The sequence below is a fragment of the Excalfactoria chinensis genome, chromosome 12, assembly GCF_039878825.1.
Source record: "Excalfactoria chinensis isolate bCotChi1 chromosome 12, bCotChi1.hap2, whole genome shotgun sequence".
NCBI lineage: Eukaryota > Metazoa > Chordata > Aves > Galliformes > Phasianidae > Excalfactoria > Excalfactoria chinensis.
This window is the reverse complement of record NC_092836.1, coordinates 11029342-11055437: the sequence shown is the minus strand read 5'-3', so window position 1 is coordinate 11055437 and position 26096 is coordinate 11029342. Positions and strand designations below refer to the sequence as shown.

General features: G+C 51.1%; 1 protein-coding gene across 1 annotated transcript in view; it reads left to right on the top strand.

Moving 5' to 3' along the window:
• Positions 1 to 25685, top strand: part of NCKIPSD (NCK interacting protein with SH3 domain) — a 33477-nt gene extending 7792 nt beyond the window's left edge. The window contains exons 2-13 of the mRNA XM_072347066.1: positions 2541 to 2653; positions 3350 to 3551; positions 7131 to 7218; positions 9235 to 9863; positions 12697 to 12867; positions 13388 to 13474; positions 14363 to 14501; positions 19243 to 19323; positions 20565 to 20693; positions 22167 to 22259; positions 23367 to 23539; positions 24119 to 25685. Of these exons, the coding sequence (XP_072203167.1) occupies positions 2541 to 2653; positions 3350 to 3551; positions 7131 to 7218; positions 9235 to 9863; positions 12697 to 12867; positions 13388 to 13474; positions 14363 to 14501; positions 19243 to 19323; positions 20565 to 20693; positions 22167 to 22259; positions 23367 to 23539; positions 24119 to 24322 (2109 nt within the window). The 3' untranslated portion in view covers positions 24323 to 25685. The remainder of the gene's footprint in view (positions 1 to 2540; positions 2654 to 3349; positions 3552 to 7130; positions 7219 to 9234; positions 9864 to 12696; positions 12868 to 13387; positions 13475 to 14362; positions 14502 to 19242; positions 19324 to 20564; positions 20694 to 22166; positions 22260 to 23366; positions 23540 to 24118) is intronic.
• The last annotated feature ends 411 nt before the right edge of the window (positions 25686 to 26096 follow it).

Here is a 26096-nt window from a genome sequence, read left to right as displayed (position 1 = left end):
GGGCTGTCTGCGGGCCGGCTCTTTGTCAGCAGGGCTCAGCCTTGTCTTTGTTTGCTCACCGCTCGGCAGAGATGCTGCAGGTTGGTTAGGGGTATTGCTCATCCTATTTGCTCTGCAGCCAGGGCAGTTGCCCGTTGTTCCTAATGCATTTTTATGGTGTGTGTTGAAGCGCTGCGAGGCACGGTTTCTTTGTACCAACAGGAGTAAGTGAACGCCTGTCTCTTTGGCTGACAACCTGGGGACTGAAGCGTTCTGATTGGGGCTGCAAAAAGGGGAAGAGAAAGCATCTGAATTTCCAAAAGCAAACCAAAAGGGCCGAGTTTTGTTATTTTTGTGTGAGCTGCATGGTTCGGAAGGGGGAACTCGTATCTGTACGTCGCTGTGCCATGGAGCTGTAGAACAAAGGCCAGCTGGCTTTTTGTAAATCACTGCAGCAATCATTTAAATCTGGAAGGATTACAGCGTGCAGACGGCCGGGCGGTGACTGGGGACAGACTGCAAGTGACCTCAGAGATGGTGTTGGTCTCTGGTGTGAGCAACAAAGAGCCAGTCTGTGCCTGCGTGTGCCAGCAGGGTCACACCCCAGTCCCAGCAGTGGCAATGCAGCTGCGTGATAACAGAGCTGTCACCAGAGACAAAACTTTGCCTGTCCTCTGTCATGGTGCTGTGAGGTGGTGGTGCAGCCTGCAGCCCTGCTTGGGTGCTGCCGTGTGTCCCTGGCTCAGCCTGTGCTGTGTTCATGGGCTGCTCACACAGATGGGGGGGTCTTGCATGCATGGGGCAGCTCGGCCTGTCTGTGCTGGTGTGGTTGTCAACCTGTTTGCCTTTCATAAAGGTGTGATTATTCTGGGCTATCGGGTGTGATCTTCTGTGTGAGTGCATTTAAACAGCACGGGCTGGTATCTGAGGAGAAATCCAGGCAGTGAGGGAGGTGCCACGTGGGATAGAAGGAAATCGGCAGGTGGCCCCAAGGAGGTCCTGTGTTTGCTCATGTTATTAGCAAGGAGAGAGGAAATAATGATTTATTGATGCTTCTGTAATTCTGCTCTGCTGGGCTATGAAGGGAGAAATTTGGTTTTCTTCCTGATATTCTGGGGTCTAATTGAGATGTAAGGGCCGCCTGGAGGGCAGCTCGTCTGCAGGGCTGTGGGTGCCCCGTGTCTCAGCTGCGACCGAGCTGAGGATCTGCCATCTGCACAGCTCAGCGAGCAGCAAGTTAATGCTGTGCTTTGAATTCAAGCCCTTCTGCCAGGGCTGTGTTAATGGAGGGCTGGGTGGGAAAACACAGGGAAGAGCATGGCAGCAAAAAGCTGGTTGTCACAACACTGTTCTGTCAGTGTAAGAATGCTGTGCTGTGTAGAAAGGCAGCAGTGCCTATGGGTTGCCGTGGTGCAGTGGGATGGGCAGTGTTATGGCATGGCAAGCACTGCCAGCATGCAGGCAGGGATGGGGAGCAGCGCTCACATAGACCATGGGGATGGCAGTGTGAAAGGTGGACTAACACCCTTACAGAGAGCTGTGGCTGCCCCATCCCTGGATGTGCTCAAGGCCAGGTTGGATGGAGCCCTGGGCAGCCTGAGCTGGTGGGGAGCACCCAGCCCATGGCACGGGGTTGGAGCTGGGTGGGCTTTAAGGTCCTTTCCAACCCAAGCCGCTCTGTGGTTGTAGGAACGTGGCCTTCCCTTCCAATGAAGTCACGCAGCTGTGTTGTGAGTGCTGGGTTTGGCCTTGATGTGATACCTTTGTGAATTCAGTAGATGTATTTTAACAGACTTGCTTTTATTTCCTGAAGTTTTCCCCTGCTGCTTTCTCTCTCTTTTTTGATCTTAGGAAAAGAAACCAACCAAAATACCTCTACGATCTTCATGCTCAAAGCTGAGCACTGCAGAGGGCTCCCATCCCCACCCTGTGTGCGTTTCTTTCCCACCACCTGCAGTTGTTGTTAATTCACATTTGGGTTCGTGATTAATTGGGGGATAACTAAATACACTGCAGGTTATCAGAATGCTGCACTCCAGTGCTGTTGGTCGGCACTCCTGGCCCTGACAGGAAGGGGCTCCATTCTGCTCTGCAGTCCCTCAGAGACCGATTCAGGCACATGTGAGATGAGATTTCAGGGGTCCTGGGTGTGGAAACCTCCTTCTTCCCATGTCCCTTCACTGCAGCTCTTCCCAGCTTCCTGCTGTGTGTCGGGTATGTCTTGTTTCAAGGCTGGCGTGTGTGTCAGCTGAGCCGGGCTGGCAGAAGGATTAAGTGTTGCTATGACAGTTTGGGTGTGGGGATTTGGAAAAGCCACCAAGTTGCAAAACAAGCAGCAGAAAGAAAACGAGCAAATATGCAAACATGGAGCAAAACGACTCTGAAAGGCACCAGACTTGAGGGCTGGGACGTTTGTGGCTGTGTGCCTGCCCTGGGGCAGGGTGCTGAGAGCAGCAGGAGCTGGGTTGCACTGCCGTCCATCCTGCTGTAAGCTCCAACGGTACATAAGTTCAAGTCACAGCTGATGCAATAGGCTTAACGGGTGGGATGTTATTTCTCAGGTGCTGGAGCAGGATGTGGTCCTCCAGTCCATCGACCGTGCCATCGAGGCTGTGCACAATGCTGCCATGAAGAACGGAGGGAAATACAACCTGGAGCAGAGGGATGTCCTGCAGTGAGTGGGGTGGTGCTGGTGGGGAGTGGGGGGTGTGATGGGAGGGGGCTGTGCCTGGGGATAGAAATGGCCACCACCAATGTGAGTTGCCCTGCTGCAAAGCACTGTGCCCAGGGAGCTTCCCAGTGCTTTTGCTGATAGCTACTGGGGCTCCAGTCCACCACATTGAGTATAACAGTGCTTCGGTCCTTGCACCCTTGGGTACAGGAAGAAGCCGTAGGCTTAGAGGAGAAATCCAGAACCTCTCCTGCTCTTTTCTCCTCTCTGCCTGCCAGGAATTGTGGTGGTGGTTGGCTCTGTGGCACTGGGCCCTTCAAGCGTTCTCAAATAATTGCCTGTGAGGAGAGCTTTATTTTTTTCCTGCTCTGACACCTCGCCCTCTGCACTGAGACACGCTGGTTTAATCTCAGCTGAACAGGGATTCTAAAGTGCAGGCAATTTCTGGAGCCTGCAATGCAATATGTGACTCTCCCTTGAGGAAGAGACATTTTTCTCCCATGAAGCGATGAATAAATCATGGGCTTCTTGCAGAGCCTCTTCCTTCCTCCCCTTGAAGTGCTTCCTTAGTTGTTAATGAAACTGGCGTCGGCGTTGGGAGTAATATAACCAATTCTGGTATACGTAACCCTGAAGCAATAGATCATGTCACCCCCTTCCTTAAGCTTTGCTCTTCCTGATGTCATCCTTCCTTTTCAGAAAGCTCATCCATCACCGGAAGGAAACCGTGTCCCGCAAAAGCCACTCTCCCACCCCTCAGGGGATGGTTATGACACAGTCCTCCAGCGACCACCACCTGGATGCAGCACGGCAGCCCAATGGCGTGTGCCGGACCGGGTACGAGCGGCACCACAGCCTGCCAAACACTGAGTTTGAGGATGAGGATGAGGGCCCCTATCAGGTAATGGCAGCTGGGCGCCTTCGTGTTCTTCCTTCAGTGGGATAATGCTGCTTGGCTTGTTTAATAAGATGCCTTTGTAGCTGAAGTCCCAGAGCAAGTGTTGTGTTGCTTGCCTGGGGCCATGGCACTGTGTCCCTGGGTACAGTAAGCTGATCCTGTGCTGTGTCTGTGAAGCCTGCAACTGTCCCTCTGTTGTTCACTCTTGTGATGACCTTTGGGATCCTTGAGGGTCCAAGACCTTACAGTGCAAGCTGTGCTCTGGATGGAGTGACTGTTTCTTGAGGACTTTCTAAAAAGAGTTGTGAGCTCCCCATAGAACTCTTTGCAAAACAAGGGGGATAAGAGGGGATGGTTTTAAACTGAGACAGCTGGAGGTTTAGGTTGGATGTTAGGAGGAAGTGTTTCACTCAGAGGGTGGTGGCACACTGGAGCAGGTTGCCCAAGGAGGCTGTGGATGCCCCATCCCTGGAGGCATTCAAGGCCAGACTGGATGTGGCTCTGGGCAGCCTGGTCTGGTGGTTGGTGACCTGCACATAGCAGGGGGTTGAAACTGGATGATCTTTGAGGTCCTTTTCAGCCCAGGCCATTCTATGATACGGTGGTTCAAAGCAGCACTGCTGTGAGCTGCAGAGCTTCCTCCACATACTCAGCACTGCTTTGTTTCCCCCTTCTCAAATCTGCACTGTGATATCTTTGGTTCTTAAGTGTTTATCTGCTGTGGGTGCCAATGTTTACTGCACAATCACGAAGAAACAAAGACCCCACTTTGTCTGAATGCTTGTTGTCGTGATAAATTGAAGGTAGGATGCAGAGGAATATGATTTATATGTAAAAAGCAAACTGCCATAAGTGTTATACAATTCCAAGGTTACTGAGTGGCATCGGCAAGGCTTCAGTGAAGTAGCCAAGGACAAGGACAGATGCAGCAGTTGTTGAGGGAGAGTGATATGGCCGATTATGCTGTGTGGGTACAGCTGTGTTTTAGGGCTAAAGGCTAAGCAGGGCTGAGCACACTGATTTTTTTTCTCCTACAGATGAGCATGTGCGCTATAGTTTGTCTTCATCTCCACACCATTATCTGAGATAGGCAGTGCTTATAAGGCACTGATACGCTGTCACTGCAGCACATGAGGCTGCTTTTGCAGGTAAAGAATTACAAGTTCCCAGAGTGGAAAGGTAGCTCCAGCTTGTGTGGAATGCAGCAATCCCTACAAACTCCATTTTTCTTACTGTTAGTTTTCTTCTCCGGGCACCCAAACCAGTTCTCAAGGCTCCACGTTATGAGCTCAGGAAATGGAGCACCTGAAGGCCCATTCACCACACTGTTTTCCCATCTCTGTCTGGTCTGTGCTTTGGTTGCTTGCCAAAAAGGAGCAGGATGGACCTGTTGGCTAACAGAGCTGTTTCTGTCTGATGGCACCGAGGATGCAGCCAAAAAGATTCCAGCTTAGCCCTGTGCTGAAAGGGCTTGTTGAGGTTATGGCTGCTCAGCAGAGGGGTTTCCTGTATGCTTTAGAAATAGGAAATGGAGGAAACATCACTGCTTTCTTCCACTGTGTCTGGTTATGGAGCTGTCTGAGAGACCTGCTGAAAATTACATTTTCTCAGCAACTCCAGCAAAGCAGAAGTCAGGGCATGTTTTTCACCGGGTGCATTTTATGTTTGCATATAGAAACATGAACAGAATTTGAAGTGCAAATTTCCTCTCGGTAGCTTTGTTCCCCTGGAGGCTGAGAACTGGCTGAAATGCATGGAGGTGGCACCATGCTGAGCCTCTGCTCCTTCCCCACAGCAGCACAGGATGGGAGATGCTTCCTCCATTCTCTCCTCCTTCCCTTGGTGTTTTGATGCTTGCCATCCTCTGCTCAAACTCACTCTGGAGCACGGGGCCAGAGAGGGGATGGTCATCTGTCACCCCCCTGTCTGGTGGTGAAATGCATTTGATGCTTCACATTCCCCTCACTGCTTCAGGGGCTGAATTCACAGGGCTGGAGAGCCGCCTGCGTGAGGCTATGCAGGGCTCTGCACTAACATTAGTTCTGCATCTGTTAATTTAGACATGATTCTGCAGTAGTTGTGTTAAACTCATGCAGTAAATTTGGAAAGGAGAATGAAACCTGGAAATACTCCAGTAGTTCTAGCCCTAGCAGCCTCCAAATAATGTCATGCTGCTGCTCTGAACTCCACGCCTGCCTGCTAAATCCACTGCCCCTGTAACTGTGTCTGTGCCGTGCCAAGCAGCCCCAACTCGGGTTGTTATCTGCTGCTTTGCCTTTAGCACAGCTGAACGTGCTGCGTGTTGGAGCAGCCCTCCAGCCTTGCATTGTTCAGTCCCTCCTCATCTGCTTTGGTGCTCGCAGCTGTGCAGGCTCTTCTTGGACCAGCGTGGGTCATTTTTAAAGGGCAGGCACCTACTTTGTGGATTCCAGCCAGTTCTGGATGCTCATATCACATAGCATTTCATGCAGATAAGGATGGGGGATGGATTGACAATAACAGCAGGGCTCAGCCCGGGGCTTTGCAGCAGTGCCTCGTACTCAACGGGCTAAAGGCTCTTGAAAGGAGTGACCTGCTGTGTGACACTAAGTACATTTTTCCTCCTTGTTGTTCTGGAGCCATTCAAAGTAGAGACTTCTCAGGACCCGGTCTCCATTTGCTGTGGGTTGGGCAGCACTGCCCTGTGCACCTGGGATGTACCACGCTGCTCTGTGCCCAGCTCATGGGAAAACTTCTTTTCCAGGGCTAGAGAAACTTAGAAAATCAACAGTGTGTTGGTCCAAATGCCTCTGTAGCAGATTCCAGCTGGTCCCAGCCTGGGCTGTTGAGGATGTTCAGCCATCACCTCCTTCCTCTTCCCATTCAGAGCCGAATTGTTTTGTTGCAGACAGCAACTGTAGCACCCCGTAAACACAGAGGCACATTGCAGGCAGCCAGCTGCTGAAACACAGCAGTCACATGAGACTCAGAACCGTGTCTCCTGACCCGGCGTGCTGGGATATTGATGCAGTGTGCTCCTTAGTCCCCCTATGGATTTTGCTATAGGTCGTGTAGAATTGCTCAGAGGGTCTATCCTATTTTTTCCCTCCTGCATTAGCAGGAATAGCAATGAGAGTGTGGAAAAGGCATTTACACATCGCCAGTCCTTGGCTTTGTCTTTCTGCAAGGGTATTTGTGGCTGATGTAATGGATCTCTCCAGAAGAGTGCCTAAATTCGCGCTCTGTTTGCAGCCTCTGTGGAGCTATTGAGAGTAATGTAAAGCCATAGTGAGTGTGTGGGATTGTGCTGGGAAGAAAGGAGGAGTAAATGCTTGACAGGTCTACACGACATGTGCTGTGTGCTGCTGAACGCAGCAATTAAACAAGGGCTGCTCCTCCTGTCACGGGGAGGGGATGGAGCGGGTGTGAGCCCTGCTTTGTTCTTCTAGGAAACTGCCTATTAATAATCCATCCTCCTGAGAAAACTTCCCAGAGCGGTGAGAGAGATGTAAGGGCAGATTTACGCACGCGAGGAAGAAGGTTTCATAACAGAATGTCTTTATTGCCTGCCTCCTTTGATTGCTGTGAAATCTCTCCTTGCAGATCCCACCGCAGCCCCGACGTGCTGCTCCCATCACTCCCCCACCTCCAGAGAAACGCAAGAACGCACAGATGGCCGCACCCCTGAAAAGTAAGGGCGACTTTTGGGGTGAGAAACCTTTGTGGTCCTGCCGCTGCAAGGGCCCTGGAAGCCTGGCACAGCCATCCAGGTATGGCAGGCATCCTCCTGCCTGAGAATGCAGCACAAGGCTTGCTGCCTGCTGGCCTGGCTTGCTTGGCCGACATGGGAGCGGTGGGGCTGTGTCTCTCCCGCAGCACCATGGAGCTTTCCCAGGCAGGCAAAGGGACTTTATCAGGGCTGTGCTAAGTGCACTGCTTCACCAGGGGGAGCTCACTGGCAGTGCTCCTGGGACAGGCCCAGGTCTGCTCTGGGCTCCCAGTCCATCGTGCACTTTCTCTGTACAGTGGTCAGATGAGATTTCCACCAAATCAGTTGGTCTCTGCACGAAGCAGAAATAATGCCAAGGGCACAGCTGTGTGTGCTCTGCCTACAGGGCCTCTGAGCAGAGCAAGACCACAGGGTCAGTGCAGGAGCTTCCCCACCCTCAGCACAGAGGGGCTGGAGGGGAAACAAGCAGCGATGCTGCTGACTTACTGCCAACATGCCCACCTGCTCTGCTGTGCTCAGATGGATATATGTGGTTGATGACACATGGCCCATGTCAAGCTCACCCATGTTCCCCTGTGGGAGGTAGGATGGATCTGTTGAGTTGTATGTAGTTGATGGAAACCTGGGGTTGGCACCGCCTCCCTTAATGATACTGAGTCATTTTCACTGTAGTAGTGGGAATTTGCAAAGGTCAGTTCCCTCGAACTCATTATCTTGATTTAATGAAACATGGTGAGGAGGAAGGAAAAAGAGGGATGCTGAACCCCCGTGGGAGGGTGGGGGCCTTTCTGCACAGCTGGGAGAAGGAGCCCTCCTCCCAGTGGCCTTCCAGGGCAGCAGGAAATTGGGGTTGGCTGTAGGATGTATTGCTCAGTGGGAGACATATGGTAGGTGCTCTGCAGGGCTGTCCTGCCAGTCACTCACTTGGTGCTGGGGAAAGATGTGTAGCACAAAGGCAAGGGGAGCTTCCTGGGGACAAGAGTTATATCAAAAACAAACAAAAGACCTACCAACAAATCTAAACCAGACTCTGCAAGACTGCAGGAACACTTGACCAGTGAAGCTGCCTTCCCTGAGGGCTGGACAGGGCTGGACTCCCTGTCACTTGTGCTCCACCAGAGCCACCGTCAGCTGTTCTCTCCAAGCCCTACATGAAGACATCCCAATGTCCGCCCAAGTAAATGTCCATTTTCACAGTCAGGGAAAGGCTGAGTTATGTTTCTGCCCCCAGAAGATACTGGGCATAGTTTGGTACAAGTGTACGTTAGCCTGGATGCTGGGAAAGAAAAATCTCAACGTCTCTTTGGTTGGTGGTAGTGGGTTTTTTTCCTAGGAAGGTCAGACAGCCAGAGTGAGGCATTGCTGGAGAAGCGTGTAGAAGTAGAGCAGAAAATGCAGTGGCTTGTGATAGAAGCGTGTGCCGGTGGGGCTGTGGGGTTGTGAGCAAATGCTCAGGAGTGCTGAGGAGGAGGAACTACAGCTGCATGTCAGCCAAATATTTCCCTGCTGTCGGTGCTGGCTGCGGTGTGCAGTCAGTGCTACAGGGAGAGGTCTGGGCAGGAGGGAGATGCTGACAGCTGCCCGTGCCAGCACGCATCCTGCAGGCAGCGGTATTCAAAGTGATGGCTCATATCCTGAGCGCAGGAAAAAGGCCCTTGCTATGCCACGGGGAGAAGGCTTCTTCTGTCCCTTAGTCCTGTTTCTTCTTCCCTCCCGTTCCGGGTGTGAAACACTAAGCCCTTTGAAGGATATTCATCTCAATAGAGCAGTTTTCCCCCTTCTAAAGAGGTGATTGTGTGGGAATGCTCCGGAGGGAACTCGGTACAATTTTGCTTTGAGATAAGTGAGGCAGGAAGAGGAGTTAAGCTGCTCTGGTGCATGCACAATGAGCCTTTTAATGGACTGCGCTGTAGCAATTTGTTTGTTCTTTTTTCCCTTTGATGCTGTTGCTAAGGCATTTTAATTGTTCCCTTTCAGATGCCGTGGAAATTATCCCTGGGTCAGCTTCCAGTGCCTCCTCGGTGAGCACCACGTCCCTGGACACCCTGTACACCCCTTCCTCTGCCTCAGATGCAGCTCTGCCCACGGCTGCCTCCAGCCCTGCCACCACACCTCCGCCCGTCCCCAGCCGCAGTGTGCACACCACCATCACGCGCAACCTGGACACCGGCCCTGCAGCCCACTCCCGCTACACATCTTCCCCAAAGGATGGGGCTAGCAAATCTCCTCAGACCAAACGGGCTGCCCCAGCACCGCCATCTGAAGTGGGGGCCTCGAGGTCCCATGCTGCAGATGGGGAGAAGACTCTGCAGGGCAAGAAAGCTGCCACAGCGGCCCCCACAAACCTGGAAGCGTTCAGCTCTCTCTGTCTCGAAGATAAGAAGGCTGCTGTGGCAGAGCCAGTACCACCAGAACCCAGTGGGCTGGTGGCATCTGTCCCCAAGACCATAGGTGCCGAACTGATTGAGTTGGTCCGCAGAAACACCCACCTCAGCTATGAGCTGTCACGTGTGGCCATTGGTGTGGTCATCGGCCACATCCAGACCTTGGTCCCGGCAACCAGCGGCATCATGGAGCAGATCCTCATCTCCGTAGTGGAGAGTAAGGTAATACATGAAGGGCTCTGCTGACTGGCTGGTGCCAAGGGCTGGGGTAGTGCAGTGAGGACAACAGAAGTTCCTCTCCTTATGTTTGGAATGGGAAGTGCAGGAACATGCCAAGGGGAAGGTGCTGGCTGGGGTCAACAAGTAGCTGGGGAGACCAAGGGCTCAGGATCGTTGTTAGTCCATAAAAAGTTGAGTCACAGAATCATTACTGTTGGAAAGACCACTTAGCATCTAGCGCAGCCATCAGCCCATCACCACCATACCTGCAGGGGTTTTTTCTCTCTTGACTGTGGAGCATCCAAAGCCTCCATTGCTTGGCTTGGTCCTTCCTCAAAATGAAGGGAACTGCTTTCCCACATGGGTGTTCTGTCATTCTACAACACGCTCCTCAGCTCTATTTGCTGCTTTTTCTTTACAACCACCAAAGAGTAGAGTGTTGTTTTCATCCACCGGAGGAGGATTATCATGACCTTGTTCTAAACCTTGTACCAAATGATCACATGCTCCTCCTTCCTCCATTACACTCAAGGGGGGAAATAAAGGAATGCTTCCTGCAGCAGTTGTTAAAATAGCACAATGCATCTGGGTTGCTCTTTGCCTTAATTGGGGAGGTGGTAAATTTCAGCTCCCACTGGTTAAACACAGCCCCAAGGTGTGCACTTCATATCGACATCTGAGATTGAGTTCCATTGCTAATGGCATGATTAGAACGAACCATTCCGAGGCATTTGAATATGAAAACTATGGCATTCCAATTGTAGGTGGAATCATAATCTAGCTAACTGTCTCACTGAATAGTGTACTATGAGCAATCATCAGTCCCCAGGTTGTGGCTGTGACCCAATGGTTAATTGCTTCCCTCTTCAGTAACAGTGCGGTGTCAGTGTGCGATTCAGCACAAATTTTGGGCTGTTTCAAGCAGCTCTGACTCATTTTGGAGAAGTTCCGTTTTCTGTTATTAGGATGCTGGACAAGGCTGGGATATTATTATCATCTTTAACACCTGTTCTCAGGATGCAGCAAGCATAATTCCACTGGAGTCATTCTGTCATGCTGCTGGTAGCACCTCACCTGGCCCCAGGCTCTGATCTTCCTGCTGTTGTTCCAGGGCCTGCTGTGTGTCATTGCAAGTGGTTGGCTTCCCGAGCATCGTGTGATGGTGCAGGCTATTAATGCAGACACTGCGTTGTTTGTTATACCAAATCGTTCCATCGTCTCAGGGGTTCCCATGCAGGATTGTTGCTGAGCTGTCAGTTCTAGGTCAAGGGCGGTTTGTCTTTAATTTGTAACTTCTGAAATCCCCCTGCACTCCAATCCATGCAAATATGTGGTTGTTGCTTCTTCTGCATATTTTTTTCAAGGTTGTCTTTTTTCTTCCTTTATTTTCCATAAGTGAGGTATCTCCCTTCATTGAAACTTTGCTCCAGTTACAGCAGATATGATACCCACTTCAACCTCTCGTACTGCACTCTTTAATTAGTTATGTCCTTCCTGCTCCCATTCCAGTCTTAATTTGAAGTCAGATCACTGGTTTACTGAATCAATCCCGGAATCCATTACCTTGCTCTTATTCCCAGTGTGCTCTGAAGGTGGAAGCGCCGTGCCGTTTCCTTTTCATTCACACTGCTCCTCATCCGCCAGGTGCCTGCCTAAAAGTGGGCTTTGAGGAGGGAGAGAAGGGCCTTCTGCTGGGACAGCATCACAACTCTCTTAGTTCTTGAGTTGGGCTGTGCTTAAAGGAGGAATGGCTTTAACAAGCCACAAATGCTTCTCCGGGGTTTATCTTTCCTCCAAGGGAGCCTTTGTCCCTTTGCTTGCCCGGGATAATGGCAGTCAGTGCAGTGAGCACTCTGAGAGCTGACTCATTTGGCTCTACCCCTTAGCAAGGTATTGAAAGAAATGTGAGTGCAGAAGGGGGAGGCATGCATTAGTGCTTTGATGGATCCTCTGTGTGCTAATTGCTGGAGGAGCAGCCCTCATGCTGTCCGAGCCCCAGCCTTGCAGCTCACTACTTGGCCATCCCCAGCTTCCTATGGCATCACACAGGCTGGGTCTGCTGTTAAAGCTGAGCTGTGCCATCCTTCCTTCATTATCTGCTCAGCAAACGTTATGTAATGAGCAGCCCCGACAAGAACGCTTCTTTAATTATATAATTGAACCACTGAATCAGGGTCTTAATTAGTTCACACCCCAAATACCACAAAGCAAATTACTGGCAATCCTGGCTCTAATAAAGCAGATTAAACGTTGCAGTTAATAAACTCGGAGCTGTTCTCCCCAGAAGGCCGTGGGGTTCCCAGCGTGCAGAAGGTGCTGCACACCCCTTTGCTTGGCCATCACGGTGTGGCTGTTCCACTCGTGCTCTGATTGTCAGTGCTACAATTCTGTGATCCAGAAAAGACTTGGGTACAAGTCTTGTTCCCATGGCTTCAGGAGCGTTGGTTTGACTGGCTTGGCTTTAGGTAATGGCAAGCAGTAAGCAAAAAGGGGTGCAGACTGTTTGAGTGAGGCTTCTTGGGTTTCTTTAGCATCCTCAGAAGCCAGCCAGAGCTCCAGCAGGGTGGTGACAGCTTGGATTTAAAGACTTTGACCATGTACCAATCCTGGCACCTAGTTTTGAGGGCAGGAGTCCAATTTGATTCATTCACCGCACTAGCTGTGCAAGGAAAGGAGGGGGAGTAGAGGCCCAAGAAGTATGAAAGCTGAAATAATGGCTGTGTCTTTGCTGCCAGCTCTTGACTGAATGAGGTCAGCTGCACTCCTCAGTCAAAGACCGCACGGAGCAACATCCTGCTGCCAGGACCCCAGTAACCACTGTTCTGCTGTCCTGCAGGACCTGAGCTCGGGGCTGCCCTCAGGACAGATCTGTCACGACGAGCAGCGGTTGGAGGTGATCTTTGCAGACCTGGCCCGGCACAAGGATGATGCTCAGCAGCGCAGCTGGGCGCTCTATGAGGATGAGAACGTTATCTGCTGCTACCTGGAGGAGCTGCTTCGCATCCTGGTGAGCCAGCTCCTCTGCTGTGGGCACGGCATGGCACTCAGCACTGGTGAAGTTCCTTTTATCTGGCTGCCTCTGTCCTTGTGTTGCCATCAGATTTGCTCTTTCAGAGAGTGGAGGTTTCCTCTGTATCCCTTATTATAGCATCTGTTTGGTATTCTTCATCAGTTCTGACATAAGCAGAACTGATTTATTTTTTGTGGAGTAAATGCCACTGTCTCTAACTCAACACATGACCTCCTTTCTTGTTGTGAGGCCTGAAGGGTGAGGCAGGGGTGGATTAGGTGCGACCGTTTCCTCCTGATTTAGTGGGGCTCTGGGTGGGAGGTACAATACTTCTCACTATGGGAAAACTGGGACTGCTGTTTGTTAGATGCTCACACTGAGATACTGCTCAGGTTGTGGGTTTTGAGATGCTTTTGGCCTAAGACGTGCTATATGGCAGAGCTGGCCTCCCTGGAGCTCTGTGCCGCCTTACTGCTATCATGCAATACCAGGCTGACCTGTCCATTCCTGCTTCCAGACAGATGCAGACCCAGAAGTTTGCAAGAAGATGTGCAAGAAGAATGAATTTGAATCCATCCTGTCCCTCGTGGCGTATTATCAGATGGTAAGGTGGCAGCATGAGTTGTATTTCTGTTTGAGGTTTCCCTGGAGGTGCAAAAGAGCAAGTTTGTGCAATGAATATATCTTGCATGTTCCCCCTGGGTAGGGCAGTTCTGTGAATGCGATGGAGTTGTAGCATGTCCCTTTTGAATGCTGGGAAGTGCCATGTTCTGCATACAAGCTGCATGGAGGAGCAGAGAACGCTACAGACTCTGAAGCAGTAGCTAGCAGCGTGAAGGGTAAAGCTTGCTGCTTTTAATAGCTCCATTGAGGAACAGAATCAGCATCTATAATATAGAGAGGAAGAATTTCTGAGGATGCCTTGGGTAAGCTGACAGGCTGGGACTGCTCCTCTTTTAATTGATGCACTCCTGTGCATTAGTAAACAGCTTTGCTTGGGAAAGTAGGTTGTGAGTAGAAGCCTTGGGAGTGCGGAAGAAAATCAGTATTCAGAGGAAGAAGTGGAAGTTTTGTTTCCAATGCCTATGCAGTGTTGTTTTGCTCTGCTCCTTCCTGGACCTGGCTGTTGCAGGATGCTGTTGGGGTTGGAGGCTTTCCCCCATCCTGTCCCTGAGTCCCCAGGTACAGCACAACGAGCCTCGCTGCATTCAGCTTTCATTTCTGTGTCTGAACCCAGAGCTCAGCGCTGGGCACTGTCGTGTATCTGAGAGCAGTGGGCAGCAGGCTACAACCTGCACCAGCCCAGTTCTGAATGGCATCTGGAAAGGACCCCTGTGACACTGTTGAAAAGGCAGTAGAGCTGCTGGGGTTACTGTTACTCTAGGCAGGTCTGCAGCTGTCGCAGCAGCAGGAGCTTCTCCCAGGTATGTTTCTCACCTTAGAGTGAGCCCTCATCCGGGATATCATTTGATCTAATGCACTGTTGTTGCAGGAACACAGGGTGCCGCTGAGGCTGCTGCTGCTGAAGTGCTTTGGAGCCATGTGCAACCTGGATGCTGCCATCATCTCCACGCTTGTAAACTCTGTGCTGCCAATGGAGCTGGCGCGGGACATGCAGACTCACACTCAAGGTGAGCTGGGGCTGCTGTCCTGGGGTCACTGGGGATATCTTCCCGTGAGATGGATTACAGCAGCTGTCATGGCCTGTCAGTACTTGACTGCTCTGTGTGCTCTGGGGACATGGATGCCTGCTTTTACAGTTACTTGGCTTATTACAGCTATAAATGGAGAACATGTGGGAGAGGATGTTTCAGCCCAGTGGTGCAAGGCCCTCCAGTTCTTGAACATGCCACTCGTGATCTGTGTCGTTGCTTGGAGAGGTCTTAAAGCACGTTTTGAGCTGTTCCAGTTGGCTTCATGATGCTGACAGGAAGCACCTACAGATCTCCACAGCCCCTTATTGCCAGTTTTTCTGTGCGTTCTATACCAGGTATTGGAGGTGGTTCTTGGTGACAGATGAGATGTGTGTTGCAGCAGAGGAAATTACCTCTGTCTGTGTACGAGGGGTGGTTGTGCTGTTCATGAAATTGCAGAGCTGCCACAGCCCTGCTTGCCTCAGCTCTTTGCCTTCCATACCCAAGCTTTGCCACCATGTCCCTCCTACTTCGTGCTCCTACTCCCTGTGTTAGGATGACCTGTCTCTGCTGTTAGCAGGAACGTCCTTCCTGCCCTTTGGGCTTGATGTGTTCAATATCTTCTTCCCAAGTAGATACTGGAAGTGCATTGTTTTGTTCTAAATGCAGCTCACAATTGCAGCAGTTGCTGAGTGACCATTTCGGTGAAGTCAGATTGTGAGTGTTTGGAGTCTTACTGCCTGTCCCCTGACTGCAGTCTGCATAATGCTGGTTTGTTGTGGGTGTTGTGGAGCCTTGGAGAAGTGTAATTGGGTGATGAGACTGTAGGATATTTCTGCTCAGAACAGGGGCTGTCTCATCCATTGCTTGTGAGCCAAGTAAATGGCCAAGAAGACCACTGTGGATGTGCCTAATAGATGTCCTTGTGCCTAGCATGCTGCTGCAGCCTGTGTTGAACATCTGTGCTGTGGACAGGAGCAATGGGGCTGATCTGATGCCTGGGTAGGGCTGTGGGTTGGGAGACAAGCCTGCTCCGGAAGGCTTTGTGGTCACATTTGCTTTGCAGTGTGGGCATTTCATAGGTGGGGGGTGACTGAAAAGCACTGAGGGCAGCACAACACACGTTAGGCTAGCGTGGAAAGGGACTGAGATCATTATGCCTATGTTGGCTTAGCTTTCTCTTTGTGTTACTGCAGCATATCAATTATATGCAGTGAGCCTGTCACACTGTTGGTGTTTTTTCCTGGGTATGCGTGAGAAGCCTCTTCTTTAGGCAGCGGCTTTTCTGCCTGAGAAGCAAATAATACTTGGTTACGGAACTATGACTGTGCATCTCTGACAACATTATTCCTGATTTTTGTGCTGCCAAAAATAAACTTTGTTATGCATCTGTCACTAATTCATAAAGATTGACTCCACATAAAGGTTTTCTGTGTCACTAATTCATAAAGATTGACTCCACGTAAAGGTTTTCTGTGCCATGCTGAAGCTGGTTTCAGTCTTTTGCTCTGTTCTACAAGCTGCCCTCATGCAGGCAGGGTGATCCAGGTTCTCAGAGCTCCTTGCTATGCCCCACCTGATCACTGCATTGCTGTCCTGGGTGCTTTCCAGGGGCTGCATCATCCCAGGCAGCACAGCTAACTCTGCCTGTGGAGCATCAAGCTCTGTCAAAGGGGACTTCTCTGCACATCTTTGCTATCTCCACGTGGCACTTCTGCTGAATCGGACCATCTCTCAGCAAGTGTTGGACTCTGCTTTGGGCACCCAAAAGCATTCCAGCTGGAGTGGGTGAAAAGTGGCCCTGCTGCGTCCCCTGGACTTCCAGCCTGCAACTGTGATGTCTCTTCTATCATTAAATTATTCTCAAGTGCGATGCATTTTGCCCTCTGTGCTGTAACACTCAGGCAGTACAGTTTAAGGGTTAAAGGCTGCTTTTCCTTCTGCTTACAGAAGCATCATGTCCTGATGCTGTGCCGCCTTCCTCACACTAAGCTTGTAGCAAGCACTTGCAAGCATTCCATCTGTGCACCGTGCAGTCCTGCTGGCCTTCACAGCAGGGCTACAGAGAGGTAACCATCCTTGACCCAGACATGTCTGTCCTTCAGAGGTGGCTTAAAGCATCAGCAGTTCCCTTCTGCCATCCTGGTGTTTACTGCTTCATATCCCACTGCCAAATGGCAAGCAGCGCCTTGCATGAAAGCATGACCTTCAGCACTGGAATGACTTGAGCTCATTTTGGTACTAGGAACTGGGGAATAGCTGGTCCATGAGATGCCTCACGCTAGCTAATCCCTTCAGTGGATGGCGGGGGCCAGAGCAATTGGTGCCAGCACAAAGCCATTGGGGACCACTGCACAGCTCCGCAGGATCCCTCCTGGCTTGTTATTGAGGAACAGCCGAGGCTGAAGCTCTGTGCCTGGATGCTGGGTGCCTTTGATGAGAAGGAGCTTTACCCTGGGGCTGAGGCAGGCGTGTTGGCTGCTGGCCAGTTCTGCTGCCAGATGCTTGGGTCTTATTGCTTCTGGATGGCCACTTCTCTCTGATGCGGCTGGCCTGCACATCTATCAGCATTAGAAGAGCTTATAATAAGGCACAGCGAGGCAGAATTAGCCAGAACAATTCCAAAGAAAACAGACGGGGATAATCCACTCTGTAATTGTGACTTTCTCCCCTGTTGCAGCTCGGCGTACGTGCAAGTCAGCTGCCAGGCTCTCTTTACTTGAGTTGTAGACAGCTGTGTCTGCTCCCTGCGCCCTGGCTTTGCCCTGCTGTGTTTGGAGGTGGAAAGCAAGGACTTTGGTGGCCTCTGAGAAATCCCTGTCAGACAGAATAGATGATGCAAACATGTCAAGGAATGCAGCCTTGGCTGTGCCTTATCGCAGCGGGAGCGCTCCAAACACTTGCAGAATCTGTGCTGAGTGAGTGCACCAGGTTGATGCAGATCTGCTCCAAGTTCAGCTTTCAGACTGTTCTCAGCAACCTCCCATGCAGCATCCTTAGCAGTGGAGCCTGCAGTCAGCTGCCACAAATGGGCATCATTTCATGGCAGATGGGGCGGGGACGTGTGTAACCACCTTCCTCCCCCATTCCATGTCTAATTAATCTCTTCCTCTATGTATGTCCCAACTGTGTGTTCAGTGCTGGCTTCTGGTTCTCAGATCGTTTCATTGCTCCGCATGCAACAAGAGAAGTTTTGTTTGTGAAAGCATTGTTCAGAACACAGGAACAGCAGCTCCCCATATCTGCCTCACCCTGCCTCTGATAACCAGCCGCAGGCGCCTGGGATGGAGGTGAAGAGGTCTTGTAATGAACAGTTAGAACAACAGCACAGCCAGACATGGGACTGTGGTAGCTGAGTGGTGGTGCCTGGAAGCACCTCAGCCTGTCAGCTCTGGCTGTGCAGGTGCCTGTTGCAGCTGTCAGATCCTCTTTCTATTATAGCGAGCTTTGGTATCACTGACACCTTATAGCTGGGAGCTCCTAAGAATGAATTAGATTTAAGTTACTCAGTGTCCTCCCTCTCCTTTTAACAGGAGCAGACAGCAGTTTCCAGCTTTCTTTGCTGCCACGTTGTCTAGGCTGCTCTCATACAAACTCATAATCTTGTTAATGCGTAGTATCTCTAGCTGGGCCCCAAATGATACATTTTCACTGAAGTGTTTGCTATTTCAAAGCTCAGGCGTCTGGTGGAGCCTTGACAAAGTCTTTGTTTATGGAGCCTCTGCTGATGGAGATGGATTCTCGGGGTTATTGGGCTGAAATGATACTCTAATATCATGGAGTAAATACTCGTGCTAAGAGTAAACCTGCAAGCTGCCAATTGCTGCAAGTCCTTTAGCCAACTCCAGGAGCATTAGGGATGATGAAGGCACCAGCCTGTGTGGTTAAAATCAAACTGAGCTTCCTAGTGCTTAGCAATGGATTGATTTGTGCATGGAGAGATCTTTCTGGGTCGGAGGGGGAACCAGAACCGGGGAAACATCATACGTGGAAGGGATGCTTTTCTTCAGCCTCACTGCTCAGGACCAAGGCTGCATTTTGTTATCACACAGATCATATTCTGCGACTTGTGTTTCCCTGCAAATATCTACTGAGGAGTACCTGTTAATTAACGTTCAGGGAAGGCACCGACTGTGGAATATTCACTCGGAGCTGCTGCCAGCACAAATGGAGTTAGACCAGCGGGGTGTGGAGGTGTGTGTGGCCTGGGCAGTGGGCAGAGGAACAGCCTGAGCCATGAGCAGGGATCTGGTGGGTCTCCCCAGAGACTTTCCATCCCTCCAGGCAGAGCTGAGGTAGCAGAAGTGGAGCAGAGCAGAGGTGGTATAGAGCTGCACGGCGCTCCGGGGGCGGCGGTGGTTGGAACAGGAGGCACTTGGAGATGGCCAGATGGATGCTTTTTCTGGGTTCAGTACTTACATAACTAAGGGCCGTGTCCTGGGACTGTGCAGGGGAGGTTTTTTGTTATCCACGTGGAGTTTGCCCTCATCTTCTGAAGTGGAGAGGGAAAAAAAAACAACCCAAACATGAGAATTTTGTTGTGATTATTTTTAAATGAATGTAGAAATGCACGGTGCAGAAAGCGTGTGCTTAAAGAGGAAAATGTCCCGATCATTCAGCAAATACAGGAACAAAGAGCAGTGCAATCAGCATGAAATGTCTATAGTAAATCTGTGGCTTACCAGCTGGGGGTGCTGCACCACACCTCAGTGGCAGAACCTCTGGCTTTCTCTTTCAGATCATCAGAAGATGTGCTACTCTGCCCTGGTGCTGGCAATGATATTCTCTATGGGGGAACCTCTTCCGTACCATCATTATGGTAAGAGCAGCCTGTGTGTGTGTCAGAGCTGGTCGTGAGATACCTGGGGATGGAGCTTTTGTGGGGACAGCTTGGGGAAAGCTCAATGTCAGCAAGGTGAGATTAAGGTCTCCTTTTCACCACTGGAGTCTCCCCGCTGCAAACACTGAGCCAGAGATGCCAGGTTTTCAGAAAGAGCAGCACAGACCTGGCTTGGAGCAGAAGCATTCTGCCTTGCTGCAGAAGAAGCAGTTTGCCCAGCACTGTGGCTCAGCAGCATACTTGTCCAAATATTTAGTCGTACTGGAGCCCTGCACTACAGCACTCACCTCTTATTTGCCTCAAACACATTCTTTCTGATGCTGACTCAGATCGCTCCGTGAATGTCCACTAAATCCACCAGCTGCATAACATGGCCTCTTCCTGCTCTCCCTTGTAACAAGGTGGCACAGCCCTGTGAATTTCAAGTTCTTTGTGCAAGTGGAAATGATAAAGAGTATTGCAGTCATGAGGGAAGTGCAGATGTTGCTCCAGATCTGCCTGTTCTACCCTTTCTTTCCTTTCAACCTTCAGCTAGAGAGTGCTCTCTGCGTGCTTCTTCCGCAGCCGTGTTGTGTCCTCAATAGTTGGGAAACTCTGGGTTTGGATTCTCTAGGAATGCAATGAAGATTTTTATAATTATCTCCTCAGCAGCTTCACCTTAACACTCCAATAACCACATACAAGGTTTAAGCTGGTGCAGCGGGGACTGAGGAGCGAGTCTCCACATCTCCTGCTTTCCTCTCCTCATATAACCCTGGCAATTATTTCCAGCAGGTAGACTTATTTGCATGAGCTCCTGAGCTTTCCTAATAGCTAAATTGAAAAACGGGTTATTACTAATGATCTGGATGATTACTCTTTCTTTTTTTTTTTTAAATAGATGGATTAGACCAGTGGTCAAGAATACAAATCTCTTCCTACCTGAAGCCTTAGTTGGTGCCAGGGGTGCTGGAACAGCAGCCAGAGCGGAATTTGGCATTCTATTTACTCGAATAATGAATAAAAAAAGCCAGTGGGAAATGAACAGTCAGCATTTGTCTGAACTGTGGGTGACTGTGAGCCATTTGTCTCTTGCACAAAGCCGTCGGTTAATTTCCTGGTGCCTAACACTGGCACTCTAGTAGTGGCTTTAAGCCTAAAAGCATGAAGTGGCTCACGTGGTCCCTTGTTGCTTGTTGTACTTTCCCGATGATGTAAGTGCCATTTTTATCCTTCTGCAGAACATCTCAACTCTCAGTTTGTGCAGTTCTTGCTGGATGTGATTGAAGACGGGCTGCCCTCGGACACCACCGACCAACTCCCTGACTTATTCATCAATGTCCTTCTGGCCTTCAATCTCCACATTCCAGGTCGGTTTGGTGCTGTTCTGCCTTGGCAGGATATCAGGTGGTCTGGAGCACTGAGGGGATGAAGAGCAGGGATGCAGAATCTCACTGGCACTTGATGGTGTTGCGATAACCTGTGCAGCTCTCTCTGGCAGCATGCTGTGTCTCTACTTTTATCTGTTCAATTACTGTACAAAACTCCAGAGAGAAAATCAGCCTGAGAGCCCATGTCCGACCAGCTGATCCTCTAGAGCACAGCAGCCATGAAGTCCAGTGGATTTCTATCTATACATGCAAGCTGGCTGGATGGAAGCAACTGCTGGGCTGCAGGACGTGTGTATGGCCAACTTGTAGGCACAGCTAATTTGGAAGGGAGCATGCTTCAATGGGCATGTCTTGGTATCTGACCAGAAAGAAAACTTTTTGCTTTACGAAGGCCTTCACAAACCTTCAGCTTACTCAGCTGCACTTCTTGAACCTTACTCAGTGCTCACACGTTGGAGCTGAGATTGTTATCCTTAGCCTGAGCTGCACTCTCTACTGCTTTCCCTCACTGTCAATCCTCCCTCCTCTGCTGAGCTCCTTAATAGACAAAGCCTGTGATCCCCAGAGAAGGGCATCTGCCCATTCCTCGTGGGGCTGACTGGGAGCTTCAAAGCTTGTTGTTGGGAAACTGGGAAATGGTGCCAGGTCCTGCCACTTGTTAACCCAGAGTGACCTTGCCAGGTCTCCTGTTGCTCCAATTGTATTTAGTTATTTACTGCTGTTCTGCTTCAGGACCTGATCCGTGGCTTTGTGGAGAAAGGGGAGGATAAAACAGCAGGACATGTCTAGTAATTTGCTTATTATAAGTTGTACTCCATTAAAATTTGTGTGAAAGTTTCTAATTTCATGTGAAAGTTGATTGCACAGAGGCTGATTAAGTACAGTCTCTGCTGCTTTCGTTCATTACACTTTTGTATAGTTACCCCTAGAGATCCTGGATGCAGTAATTGGGCAATAATGTGTGACCAGCAGTGTGTTTCTGGGGGATCATTGCCTGCATGGGATGTAGCTGAGAGCAGTGATTTGTTCTCTGATGCTAAGAACCTGTTAAATGATGCTCAGGTTGCTTATCAGTGGATTGACTTGTTATTTCTCTGCCTGCGAGATTCATTTGTCCTGCATTGCAGCTGTGCAAAATAGATTCAAAAACTCTTCTAAGACACGTAATGTTCACAGACTCATAGAGAGGCTTAGGTTGGAGGGGGCCTTACAGATCTCCCAGTTCCAACCCTGCCACAGACGGGGTTACCAACCACAAGATCTGTTGCTTAGAGCCTCATCCAGCCTGGCCTTGAGTGCCCCCAGGGGTGGAACCCTGGAACCTTATGTAGCCCTGATGGGTTGGTTCCCTGCAGTTCCCCTCAGTGGGAGCCCTGTGCTGCTTTCCTTTTTTGTTTTGTTACTGTTGTCTTCAGCAAACAAAGGGATGTGCTGAGCAGGTTTCTTCCCTAGTTCCAGAGCACAGCGTGATCATGACGACAATAAGCAAGCACTCCAATGTCAAGACTTTCACGGAGAAGCTGTTGCTGCTGCTGAACAGGGGAGGTGAGTGCGGCACTTCACCTGCCTGGCAGGGGATGCAGCTCCCAGCAATGGTGCTTGCTAAGAGCTGGGGGTGCAGGTGGCTGAGAAGCTGTTGGCTGGGGCTGGTGTGCTGCTCAGAGTGAAGCTTCCCATTTCAGCCTGGCCAGCAGAGGGTTAGCTTTCTGCCTGCTCCAAGCATGGAGTGAAATCCGCTGTATGCACAGAGCTTGTGCACAGCAGATTGTTAGAAGGCTGCCCTGCGTGCCACTATTGTGCTTTCTAATACCTTCTGGAGCACAGGGGCTTTGCAGCTTGAGATTTGTTGTGTTGATTTGCTGGTAAATAACTCATCCTGTGAAGCTTGCAGCTCGTCTTACTCAGGCTTCAGTTGCCTTTGGGATCACAAATCAGTTTCCATGCTATACCAGCACTGCATTTCAGTGCTTCTCTGTCTGGCCCTGTCCAAAAGCCTTTGTTTAGACTTCTCCATATGAGATTCCCTAAAAGGATTTCCTTACTTTGAGGAGCAGGAGAACCAGAACCAATAAAAGATGCATCTCTTGTGCCCAGCTCCTGTAGTACCCATAGCCCCTTCTGTGGTCTGCAAGGCCATCTTTTGGTAGAAAACAGGGTACAGTGGGTAAATTAAACTTGGAGGTGTTTCTTTTATTGCTTCCAGAACAGTCCTGGCCTGGTCTCCATGGTGAAAGCTTATTTCTGATGCAGGCTCTGGTGGGCTTTTCAGAGGGGTCATTGGACCAGACTTAATAAACCAGGGAGAAAATGAGTGGTGGCTGTTGAGCAAGGAGGGGAGACACTGGGAGATAATGTGCTAATGAGCTTTCACCTGGGATAATAGGTGAAACATAAACAATGATTAATGCTAATGCTAATGAGTTTGGTCTCAGCTTGGTGCCCTGCAGAGCTGCCATCCTGATTACACAGCTTTGTGCAAGGCACTAAGGACTGCTGGCATGAACGCTAGCCGTGGGCAGGGAGCAACTGGCTGAGGTGGGGGCAGCCCCCTCCCCAAAACCTACGGGGAACAATGCAGGGGTTGGCACTGAAGGTGGAGGAGGTGGGCGGCAGGGAGTGTGTGGCTTAACGCGATCTCTCTGCCACCCCCAGATGATCCAGTTTGTATCTTCAAGCATCAGCCTCAGCCACCCCACTCAGTGCTGAAGTTCCTGCAGGACATCTTTGCCAGCAAGGACACAGCCAGCATCTTCTACCACACAGACATGATGGTCCTGATAGACATCCTGGTGCGGCAGATTGCTGATCTCTCCCCTGGAGACAAGGTGCTCACACAAAACCACGGGCACTGAGTAGGGGAGCATGGTCCCAAAGCAGTGGTATTTCTCCTCGCCTGTTGGGCTTGATGGTGCAGACAGAGCTGGAGTCCTGGGGCAGGCAGAACATTTCTGAGTGCTGAAATCTGTCTGAGGGGCTGAGAAGGAAGGGAGGATTTGTCCTGCCTGCACGTGGCAGCAGGAAGGTGTGTTTGAAAGAAGGTCTGCCAGGCTCTGCTGGTCTGTGCCCTTCTGTTCAGGGACCTCTGGGAAAAGGGCCCCTCTGTGAGTAGCAGAAGGAGGGATCTCCTGTGTTTTATTAGTGCTAGAGGCAGGAAATGTGCTTATGTTTGAAAGTGGATCAAGAGCGTTATTGAGGTGCTGTGGGAAAAGCACACTTCTCCATAGCTAATGATGAGTCCTCCAGAAAAGCAGTGCCTTTGGAGTTCTCTCTGGCTGGTCATGCAGCAGCAGCTGCTCCTTGTGCTCATGCCGTAATGGAGGCTGGCACGCTTGTTTATCTCATTCTGAATTGTGAAAAAAAAAGTGAAAACCGTGCCCTGTTTCTTCTCCCCTCCCACTTGGCAGCTGAGGATGGAGTATCTGTCTCTGATGCACGCCATCATCCGCTCCACGCCGTATCTGCAGCACCAGCACCGCCTCTCTGACCTGCAGGGCATCCTGCAGCGCATCCTGGGGGAGGAGGAGGAGGAGCAGCAGTGCCAGATGGACAAACTGATCATCCTGGAGATCTATAAGGAGTTCCCAGAGATCTCCCCTGGTACCAGCTAACCGTCCCTCGCCTCGGACTCGAGTTTGAACCACTTGGATCAAAGACACTCTTGTTGACACTTTCTCCCTGTTCCCTTCCAGTACAGCTCATACCTTACCCTCCTTTGCGCGAGGCCTAAGGTTTGGACAGTGTTCACCGGCCCTGTAGGAGTGTCAGCGGGGTGCCCTGGGGCCTGGAGCTCCAGGGAGGGCAGCGCTGTGCAGAGCAGGCTGGGTGCTGGTGCTTGGTTTGCTCCCAGCGCTTGAGCAGGAGGCACTTAGCCAGCAGGAAGGGCAGAGCCCAGAGGGACTCAGCAGCCAGGTGGGGCGTGTTTAGCTGCGCCGGTGTCCCGAGGTCCTGGAGCGAAAGGCCTTTGCCTTAGAGCATCACTTTATTTTCCATGTGCATCTCTCCCTGCAGTGACCAAGTGGAGTCTGTCGGTGCTTGGAAGAAGCTTTTGTAACATCTGTTTTGTTTCTGCTGCTCGTGCCAATGCGTTGCAGCGCTGCCCCGGGAGGCAGTGGCTCACTGCCCAGCGCCTCGCCTGCGAGCCTGACCCTCCCTGCTGGCCTGCAGCTAACGCTTGGGGCAGCACTGCGCCTGGGGTCCTGCTCTTAGTGCAGCAGCTGCTTTGTTCAACCCGCTTTCTGTAGTGACATTTAGACGTGAGTATCTTGCACACTGCAGCAGCCCAGAACTGTGACCCCTGGGTGCTGCCGTTAGCAGCCTTTGGCATGGCTGTGGCACAGACAGCACCCTGTGCAGCCGCAGCTGCTGCTTGCCGCCTCCTCAACAGCACTGCCCCGGGCAGAGGGGCTGCATGTGGGCAGTGCTCTGTTCATAATGCCTGTGGGTTTCTTGCCTTGAGCTTTGCAGTAGCTCTGCTCGCTGCCCTCCTGCCCACGAGGCAGCGTGCGCCTGGTGTCCAGTGGCTGTTTGTGACCATGCACGAGTGTGGGGAACCCTTATTTATATCCCCTTTAGGTTTCTAGCCAACAGGACTAACCTGTATCCCTGTTACAGATAGTCTCACACTAACGTGGGTCCCTTAGGTATCCGTGTGCGCAGTCTGGTCGCTCCTGTCCCCAGCTCTTCCTCTGCAGTACCCTGTGTAGGAGCTATGGGCGTTTGGAACTGGAAGCACTGGGCACAGATATATGGCTTTAGGAGATAACAACTGAGCTCTGCTCACAGGCCTGAGCTCTGGGCATTGCGTTGCTCAGGAATGGAAGGGTTTGGCCTGGGAATGCCTGAAGCTTAATAACTGCCCTCGTAGAGAAACCTGTTTATCCTGTGTAAAAATGTATGAATGTCAAAAGGGATGCTGTATTTTCTTAAACACTGAGTGTAACACGCAGAGGAATAAAGATGTCTTAAACTGGAGTTGTGTGAGCACAGCCCTGTCCGTCCTGTCTGGCTGCCGTGAGCCCTGCAGCGTGGCACTGAGGCAGTGGGCTGCAGGCTGGGAGCAGGGCTGCCCTGGACCCGCACCTCTGCTTTGGTGTGTGCAATGATTCAATCGCACCTATCTGGCTGGCTTCCTCATAGAAGCATAGGATGGCTGAGGTCGGAGGGGACCTTAAAGATCACCCCGCTCCAACCTCCTGCTGCGGGCTGGTTGCCCCCCACCAGCTCAGGCTGCCCGGGGCCCTGTCTGTGACTTCGAGCACCTCGGAGATGGGGCAGCTCAGCAATGGGAACCGTCCCAGTGCCGCACTGCCCCTCTGAGAGCCGCTCCAGCCCTCTGAGCATCCTCGCGGTGCTCCTCGTCCTCCCTGAGCCGCCAGCTGGGTA